This window comes from Electrona antarctica, assembly GCF_951216825.1.
Source record: "Electrona antarctica genome assembly, chromosome: 13".
NCBI lineage: Eukaryota > Metazoa > Chordata > Actinopteri > Myctophiformes > Myctophidae > Electrona > Electrona antarctica.
The window spans coordinates 43720339-43730338 of NC_136794.1; the positions used below are offsets into that span (position 1 = coordinate 43720339).

General features: G+C 44.9%; 1 protein-coding gene across 1 annotated transcript in view; it reads left to right on the forward strand.

The window, feature by feature from the left end:
• The window catches only part of LOC306935006 (cyclin-Y-like protein 1), a gene marked incomplete at its 5' end in the record, with an annotated part of 44973 nt that overhangs the window by 11406 nt on the left and 23567 nt on the right, over positions 1–10000 (forward strand). The window contains 7 exons of the mRNA XM_079517828.1: positions 541–584; positions 5521–5544; positions 5590–5666; positions 6414–6449; positions 7227–7278; positions 7711–7830; positions 9798–9893. Coding sequence (XP_079373954.1) covers positions 541–584; positions 5521–5544; positions 5590–5666; positions 6414–6449; positions 7227–7278; positions 7711–7830; positions 9798–9893 — 449 coding nt within the window. The remainder of the gene's footprint in view (positions 1–540; positions 585–5520; positions 5545–5589; positions 5667–6413; positions 6450–7226; positions 7279–7710; positions 7831–9797; positions 9894–10000) is intronic.

The window sequence follows — 10000 nt, forward strand, 5'->3', positions numbered from 1 at the left end:
TAACCCATTTAGACCTGACGTCGAAATTAACAATACAAATCTGAAAAACCTCATGTTTCTATATCAGTGGTGCTCAATATTTCATGTCAAGGACCCCTAGAATTATATGTATTTGGCCGCCGACCCCCATCTGAAAATATGTTGTTCCAGGGACCCCGACAGAAGCAAAGATTTGAGTTAAAAATGTTCGCTGTGAAAGTATATATATTCAAAGATTTGCACGCACATTTTCACGATTTTTCAAAAATAGCAGACCTACAAGCGCGCCACTCGGTGGTGTTTAAAACACCAAAGGGGTTCCCGCCCAAAATGGGTTAAATTAAATTCTCGCCAGAAACAGACCGTATCAAATATCAGTGACTGACTCATCGTAAACCACACATACAATCCATGACAATATCGCCGGCACAGTTTGTTTATTATAACAAAACATAAAACTAACACAACGGTGAAGGGTTAAGCGTGTTCAGCGACATTGCGCAGCGCCGCATGCCTCTTTGGGGTGAATTCTAACCAAATATTTGTCTTTGTCTTTTCCAGTACGAGACAAGAGGAAAAGCAACCACCTGAACCACGTCAGCCACGTAAGTGTCCCGATGTCATCCTCACCTGAGCAGTGTTGTTTTTGTCGACTAAAACTAAAACGAAAAAATGTTCGTCGCCTACCTTTTTTTAAATGTTATTTTTATTATTCTTTATTTACCCAGGGAAGTAGCTGAGCACAGGTGCTCATTTTCAGCAACACCCTGCACATAGGACAGACAGACACGCACGCACGCACGCATGCACGCACGCACGCACGCACGCACGCACGCACGCACGCACGCACGCACGCACGCACGCACGCACGCACGCACGCACGCGCACACACACACACACACACACACACACACACACACACACACACACACACACACACACACACACACACACACACACACACTCAAACCTGGGAGCTGACCAGTACAACCACAGTCTTATACTGTTGGCCACTAAGCCAGTTGGGGGGGAGAAGTTGGGGGTTCAGTGCCTTGCTCAAGGGCACTTCAGCGGTGTTGGGTGAGTGATGACAATCACTTCCCCACCCAGATTTTGACCACTGACGGAAACCCAATGGAAACTAAATGAAAACTAAGCTGTGGTGACTAAAACTAAGACTAAATGTATTGACAATTTTGTCAACAGATAAAAACTAGACAAAAAGGTTAGGAAGGGACTAGTGGACAAGAGATCCAGTATAAGTCATTTTACACATGGTTGCATGCTGAAAATAGCAGATCTACAAGCTCACAACACAAAAACATTCCAGGTGACTAAAATGTGACTAAAACTAAATGAAAACTATTCAAGAGACTATGACTAAAACTAAAATGAAAATTTGCTGCCAAAAACAACAGTGGACCTGAGGCCAGATTCTACAAAATGTATTAAAAAAACCTGTTACTACGTCAGTGATTCTCACAATATTTCATGTCAAGGAGTCCCAGAATTATCTGTATGTTGTTCCATGGACCCCCATCTGGAAATATGTTGTTCCAGGGACCCCCAAGAAGCAAAGATCTGGGCTATAAACATTCGCTCTGTAAGAATATATATATTCAAAGATTTGTGCCACATTTTCAAGATTTTTCAAATATAGCAGACTCTGTGATATTAGCGGTATTGCCAAAGACTAGTCCCTTAGAGTATATATTAATAGAGACGGCACCCGTAGGAAACCCTGAGGCCAAAGTTAAAGTTCCAAGTTAACTGACTATAGATTGCTGAGCCAAATTTGATATATGATGCATTTTTTTTAATATCCTTTATTTACCCAGGGTAGTAGCTGAGCACAAGTGCTCATTTTCAGCAACGCCCTGCACATAGAAACACACACACACACACACACACACACACACACACACACACACACACACACACACACACACACACACACACACACACACACACACACACACACACACACACACACACACACACACCTGGGAGTTGACCAGTACAACCACAGTCTTATACTGTTGGCCACTAAGCAGCTCCAGGGGGAGCAGTTGGGGGTTCAGTGCCTTGCTCAAGGGCACTTCAGCGGTGTTGGGTGAGTGATGACAATCACCAGCAACCTTTCGGCAACAAGGGCGCTCCTCTAACCCTTAGGCCACCGCTGCCAACTTCCAGCCGCTCCGCCATGAGTTAACATTATTGCTGACATGATTAGACTGAGCCTCACTGATTCCGTTTATTATGTTGGCCAACCCACATATCACACAATATGCACTTGTAGGCCTAGAACCTAGGTCGCCAGAACAGCACGGACAAAAAAAAAGTAAAAAAAAAAAAAAGGTTTTTAATTTTTGAATTTTACAGCGGTAATGAACCCGATACCGCGGTGTGCGTTACATACTGGTATGGCGATATTGCGGTTATTGCACCAAGCCCTAGTCACCATCGACAGCCAGTTATAACCCGACATTGAAACATATCTTAATTTCGTCACCATTAACATCCAGTATATGTCCAGCCGACCACAATACCACTGTACAGTGATTTTTTGTAGTCATGGCTGCCAGTTCCTGGCTGCCAGTTCCCACCTGATGTTATGTGGAAGTTCCAACCGCTGCAGATCATACTGAATAACCGCCAGCTTGCATAATGTCTTCAGACTAGGACAGAAGTCCAAGATGCACAGGTCATTGGGTGCGTCGTCTCCTCCGAAGAGGAACGCACGGTCTCCCACCATGCAACAGCACATGTTGTACATCCTACTGGGGCGTTTCCCCTTGAGCTCAACCTTCTTCCAGGAGAAGGTCTATGGATTTAATTTCCACAGATCGTTGAAGTACTCTATTTTGAAGCCACCAAATATGTAAAGCTCTCCATTGTAGGCAAAGGCAGAGTGACTCCAGCGATCTTCTGGAGGCGGCTGTGCAGAAGGCAACAGCCGACTAACCGTCAGCCAACGGTTAGTCTCTGTGTCAAACACTCTTGTTTTGCTGTAGCCTCCTCCGTCCGTGCCGCCCCCAAACACAAACATCTTTTTCCCGATGATGGTTGCAGAGTGATGCCAAGAAGCCCGTGGACGAGTGCCTTTGGTGTTGATTAAAGACCAGACCATTGTGGAGGTGTCCAACTTGTAGATGTCATTAGTAAGCGTGGGCGGGCATTCCCTGGTTTGTCCTCCATAGATAAACATAACCTTCCTCAAGACACAGGCCGAGTGGTAGATCCTCTCCCACGGTACAGTTCCAGAAACCTTAGGCTTGAACCATCTGTGGGTGTCCACGTTAAATGCACACATCACATTGTGCCACTCCTTTGTGCGATAATAACCGCACTTAACAGCTCTGAGTCTTGTGTCATAATGACACTGACACCCTCCCAAGATGTAGACGATATCTCCTATCAGTACAGGCGTGTACCCGACAAGACTGATGCCGACCTCAAATCTTTTTCCAGTTGTTACTAACTTCACCCAGCGTAAAGACGACGTGTTGAAAACATTCACATCGGTACGTTTCCTGACACCGTCACAGAGTTCTCTAAAGACGTACAGCTTGTGCTTCACTGACACAGCAGCATATTTACATCTTTTTGGTGCATGTTGCAGATGCTCCGTCCAGCAGCAGAACATTTCTCACAGATTAGATCAAGTTGGATTTGCAAAGTCTTGCTCTGTAAAAGAGTCCTATAATGTTTGCACTGTAACTTACTGGTTCCAGTTCAAATCCACACAGGGGTTGGGCCAGTCAAGGAACTGATTAATATTGTTCTCCCTCTCAAAATAACAATTGAATCCCGCAAGCTATAGGCAGCAGTCAAAACTATTAAACTAAAGATCAGAAGTTTTTAGATGCTTCATCCGTTGGTAAAAGTTGCTGAATGCTGTTTTTATGTAGTTGATGAATCATTATAAAGGATATGGTCGTGGTGTTGTTTGATGATGTCATCATTACGTAGAACAACCAATGATGTTACTCCCAACTGTATCGTCTGGAAGATGTGAACATGGTTAAACACAAACCCTCTTTTTGGCATTTCTTTATAGGAAGAAATGTCTAAACATCATTTAAAAAATCACACCTGTGTGAAGTGAGGGGTGCTAATATATTAAAGTCTAACTCATGTTGATTAGGTGATGTAATGGTGATGTGAAACAAACGGTGCAAACACAAACATTAAACGCCATAAATGGCCTACTAGTGCGCAAGTACTGTCGACTGCTACGAACTTTCAAATCTCAACCTCTCTGTAAAACACAAGACATTAAATACTAAAGTTTGGTTATAACTGGCTGTCAATGGTGACGTAATTACGATATGTGTCAATATTGGTTAGCTAACAGGTAACGTATGTATGTATTGTATATGTAAGTTGAAAAGTACTGTACTGTGGTCGGCTGGGTTTTTTATGCGTATGCTCGTGGTTAGTGGCAGCGGTGGGCGAACGGTTTGCGGAGCGGTCTTGATACCGGAAGGTCGCCAGTTCGTATCCCCGGACCGGCACGTTAAAATTACCACCGCTGAAGTATTGAGCAAGGCATTGAACCACTACCATGAAATGTTCTATGAGCAGGGCCTGGCTGTAAACAAGTATCTGATGCTTAGTCCAGTTACCCTGGGTAAATATAGTAACTTTGCTTTGCTTTGCTTTGTACAGTAGAGGCATTACCACCCGACACTGAAACATATCTTTGGTACATATCTTCATCACGTCACTCTCGAAATCAGTATATGTACCACGGCATACGCATCAAAGCGCCGGACAAACCCTCTGCTTGCGCAAGTAATTGCGAACGAAGTGAGCAGTGAGCACTAACTATAGAAGCTGGCCAAAACTCTGTCTGTCTGTGTGTGTCACGCTGTAACACCACCCGCCCGCCACCAGAGGGCAACTGAAATTGGAACAATACAGAGGTCTCTACGTGTGTGTGTGTCAGACTGCCACAACAGCTTCGTTCGCTTCCCGCGTTTACGCGTCTTACTTGTAAATGTAATGTTTGTGTAGGACAACGTTTGTGGACACACACCAAAAGCTGGATATAGAAGGGGCTAGCGCTACTCAAAAAATATATTTAGGCTTTGGGAATAGGGATGGGGTCCCTGGTGGTCCCTGGGGGTCCCCGGGGGTCCCTGGGGGTCCTGCCGCGTTGCTGACAAGCTGCAGTGAGTTAAATGATCACAGTAAATGAAAGGTGTGTTTGTTTTGTGTGCAGGTGTCTCCCGGTCCGCTCTCTAAGGTGTGTTTGTTTTGTGTGCAGGTTTCTCCCGGTCCGCTCTCTAAGGTGCGTTTGTTTTGTGTGCAGGTGTCTCCCAGTCCGCTCTCTAAGGTGCGTTTGTTTTGTGTGCAGGTGTCTCCCGGTCCGCTCTCTAAGGTGTGTTTGTTTTGTGTGCAGGTGTCTCCCGGTCCGCTCTCTAAGGTGCGTTTGTTTTGTGTGCAGGTGTCTCCCGGTACGCTCTCTAAGGTGCATTTGTTTGGGTGCAGGTGTCTCCCGGTCCGCTCTCTAAGGTGCGTTTGTTTTGTGTGCAGGTGTCTCCCGGTCCGCTCTCTAAGGTGCGTTTGTTTTGTGTGCAGGTGTCTCCCGGTACGCTCTCTAAGAAGTACAGCTCCTGCTCCACCATCTTCATAGACGACAGCACCATCAGCCAGCCCAACCTCAAGAGCACCATCAAGTGGTGGGTGGGGCACGCACGCACGCACGCACGCACGCACGCACGCACGCACGCACGCACGTGTATTGATACCTGCCAACCAGCGCTGTCCGGGTAAACAAAATTACGCTTTCAAGGTGACTGTACACATATTAACCAGTTATCAGTTTCTTAAATATTATTTTATTGGTTAAAAAGGTCAATTGCCTTCCGTCTGTTAGAAAGGTACTGTATTTGAAGGCCCTATAGTTAAAGATACTGGTTCTGTTCAGAATGTATTGTCGTCTCCCGTCTTTTCACAAAATAATAGTAAATGCTCAATAGTGGGCTCGATAAGAACCCGGCTCGATAAGAACCCGGCTCGATAAGCCTTATCAATACAATTAACAAGCTCCATCCCTACCCAGAACTGAAGAATATTTTGTAATCGTTGGATAATATTTTGTCCACAATTCCATCCTGCATTGATGTTGCTATCATTAAGAGAGATAACAGGCAAAGGTTTTTCAAAATAACAACTCCTCTACATTCTATAATTGTGTAGACTTCTGGTAAATCTGATGCAGATGTTTAACAATTATTTAACTCTTTTTGAGAGCACGTGCGTGCGTGCGTGCGTGCGTGCGTGCGTGCATGCGTGCGTGCGTGCGTGCGTGCGTGCGTGCGTGCATGCGCGCGCGCCCCCGTCCGTCCAATGGTTTGAAGTCACATGAAAATGAAACCTGACCCAAACTGACGTGCTTGCTCTTCTTCTTCTTCTTCTGCCCACAGTGTGACGTTAGCAATATATTACCACATCAAAAACAGGTGGGTCATCGTTTTAAACAGTTTATCCTTGTTTTACTGTCGTATACATCACAATGTATATATTGTTTTACTGTCATTAGCATCACAATGTATTGGGTAGTTTTTTAAATGGACAATTTACTTTGTCCAGTGGGCATGACCTGTACTAGTATTTGATAATGACCTTTGGGCCAGTACAACATGACCTGTACTAGTATTTGATAATGACCTTTGGGCCAGTACAACATGACCTGTACTTGTATTTAATGACCTTTGGGCCAGTACAACATGACCTGTACTAGTATTTGATAATGACCTTTGGGCCAGTACAACATGACCTGTACTTGTATTTAATGACCTTTGGGCCAGTACAACATGACCTGTACTAGTATTTGATAATGACCTTTGGGGCCAGTAGAACATGACCTGTACTTGTATTTAATGACCTTTGGGCCAGTAGAATATGACCTGTACTTGTATTTAATGACCTTTGGGCCAGTAGAACATGACCTGTACTTGTATTTAATGACCTTTGGGCCAGTAGAACATGACCTGTACTTGTATTTAATGACCTTTGGGCCAGTAGAATATGACCTGTACTTGTATTTAATGACCTTTGGGCCAGTAGAACAGTCCCTCTGAGACCTTAGTGTCAAAGCCCTGCAGAGGCGAATCTCATTTAAATCTGATCTTTACGAAACCCAAAAAGTCCAACATTGACCGCTGTGTCGTCTCCTCTCCTGTCTCCTCTCCTGCCTCCTCGTCTCCTCTCCTGTCTCCTCGTCTCCTCTCCTGCAGGGACTCGAACAGATCTCTGGACATCTTCGATGAGAAGTTACATCCTATCTGTGTGAGTGGCTGGTTTCACCGAGCCAGTACCCAATCACAGCACGGATACAATGATGAACTTGTTTTGTATCACAACAATGTTAGACAATTCACTAAATATGAACTTCCCAATAACATATTTTTGAATGATAAAGTAAGGAACAACAACGCAAAGAAAAACACACTGATTATTCTTTTTTGTTTTTCTATATTTTTTCTATATATTTTTTATATAACGTGTAATGTAATATTGCCAATTTCTTCTGAAAAGGTTACTTTAGGATTTACCCTCAAATAAAACACATACAGCCTATGCACTCTTTTATCATTATGTAGTTACATGATATTTAAAGAACATTTCAACACCTTTTTAACTCTTAACTGTGTGTGTGTGCGTGTGTGCGTGTGTGCGTGCGTGCGTGCGTGCGTGCGCGTGTGCGTGTCCGTCCTGTAGAGAGACCCAATTCCAGAGGACTACTCGCGTGTAGATCCGGAACACAAGATCATCTACCGTTTCGTCAGGACACTGTTCAGCGCTGCACAGCTCACTGCAGAGTGTGCCATCGTCACTCTGGTGAGCTCCTGTGTGTGTGTGTGTGTGTGTGTGTGTGTTGTGTGCTGAAAAGTATATTAATGTATGCAGTTAATACTTTTAACTTAATTACTTTTAAACAAATTATTTCATCAATGGGGCGTGGCATGGAGGTGATCAGCCTGTGGCACTGTTGAGGTGTTATGGAAGCCCAGTTTTGCTTTGATAACAGCAAGTACAAGTAATTTGTACGGACCAGAAGTGGGGCCGCTGTCTCATTTGGGGGCGTGAAATTTGTAGTCCCTGTGTGTCTCTATGGGCTGTCAATCAGATAGGACTTTTCTGTTTGGATGTATGAGCTGTCAATCAGATAGGACTTTTCTGTTTGGATGTATGAGCTGTCAATCAGATAGGACTTTTCTGCGTGGATGTATGGGCTGTAAATCAGATAGGACTTTTCTGTGTGGATGTATGGGCTGTCAGTCAGATAGGACTTTTCTGCGTGGATGTATGGGCTGTCAATCAGATAGGACTTTTCTGTGTGGATGTATGGGCTGTCAATCAGATAGGACTTTTCTGTGTGGATGTATGGGCTGTCAATCAGATAGGACTTTTCTGTGTGGATGTATGGGCTGTCGAAGCCAGAAAGTAGTTGTTTGCCACTCCGTAGGCGTTCCCGCATAACCTCTGGGTATGATGATGTCACGCACATACCATCTATAATGGACCAATAGTAATTGACTTGAACAAATGAAAGTTGAGAAGCAATCAACCTCTGAGTTAGTGCCATTGATGCAGCTGTTGTCATTCACCTTCTGGCCACCTGAGGGCAGTAAACCCCTACAAACTCAGCCAGTGATATTAAGGTCAGGAAGACCTTTTGTCATTTTCTGTGGAGAAAAAAAGTTCTTCATGATTGACACAAAATGTGAATTTGTTGAAACTCCTGAAAGCCGTGAACAGAAGCCATTATCTTTTTGTTTTTAATTTCCGTGTATTGTATTTTAATTTAGATTTCTGCTAAGCAGGGTCCATTTGGTTACATGTGTAGGCCTGTCACAATTATTACATCATCGCCTAATTATTAACTACAATAATTTAATTTAAAATGAAACCAAATGGACCCCGGAAGGGTCCATTTGGTTTCATTTCTTTGGTTTCATTCTCAAGAGTTAAAGATCTAACAATGGTCCATTTGGATACCAACTCTGTCCATCTCAGCGTGGTCTTCTCATGTGTCTCCATTCCTCTCACATGCAGGTGTACCTGGAGCGTCTCCTGTGTCTCCATTCCTCTCACATGCAGGTGTACCTGGAGGTCTCCTGTGTCTCCATTCCTCTCACATGCAGGTGTACCTGGAGGTCTCCTGTGTCTCCGTTCCTCTCACATGCAGGTGTACCTGGAGGTCTCCTGTGTCTCCATTCCTCTCACATGCAGGTGTACCTGGAGGTCTCATGTGTCTCCATTCCTCTCACATGCAGGTGTACCTGGAGGTCTCCTGTGTCTCCATTCCTCTCACATTCAGGTGTACCTGGAGGTCTCCTGTGTCTCCATTCCTCTCACATGCAGGTGTACCTGGAGGTCTCCTGTGTCTCCGTTCCTCTCACATGCAGGTGTACCTGGAGGTCTCCTGTGTCTCCATCCCTCTCACATTCAGGTGTACCTGGAGGTCTCCTGTGTCTCCATTCCTCTCACATGCAGGTGTACCTGGAGGTCTCCTGTGTCTCCATTCCTCTCACATGCAGGTGTACCTGGAGGTCTCCTGTGTCTCCATTCCTCTCACATGCAGGTGTACCTGGAGGTCTCCTGTGTCTCCATTCCTCTCACATGCAGGTGTACCTGGAGGTCTCATGTGTCTCCATTCCTCTCACATGCAGGTGTACCTGGAGGTCTCCTGTGTCTCCATTCCTCTCACATGCAGGTGTACCTGGAGGTCTCCTGTGTCTCCATTCCTCTCACATGCAGGTGTACCTGGAGGTCTCATGTGTCTCCATTCCTCTCACATGCAGGTGTACCTGGAGCGTCTCCTGACCTATGCGGAGCTGGACATCTGCCCTAGTAACTGGAAACGCATCGTGCTAGGAGCCATCCTGCTGGCCTCCAAGGTAATTAATACTAATGATAATAACAAGTAAGACGCGCAAACGCGGGAAGCGAACGCAGCTCGTAAATTGCAATAACAACAATTAGAATAAATTACGTACTTTTTAAG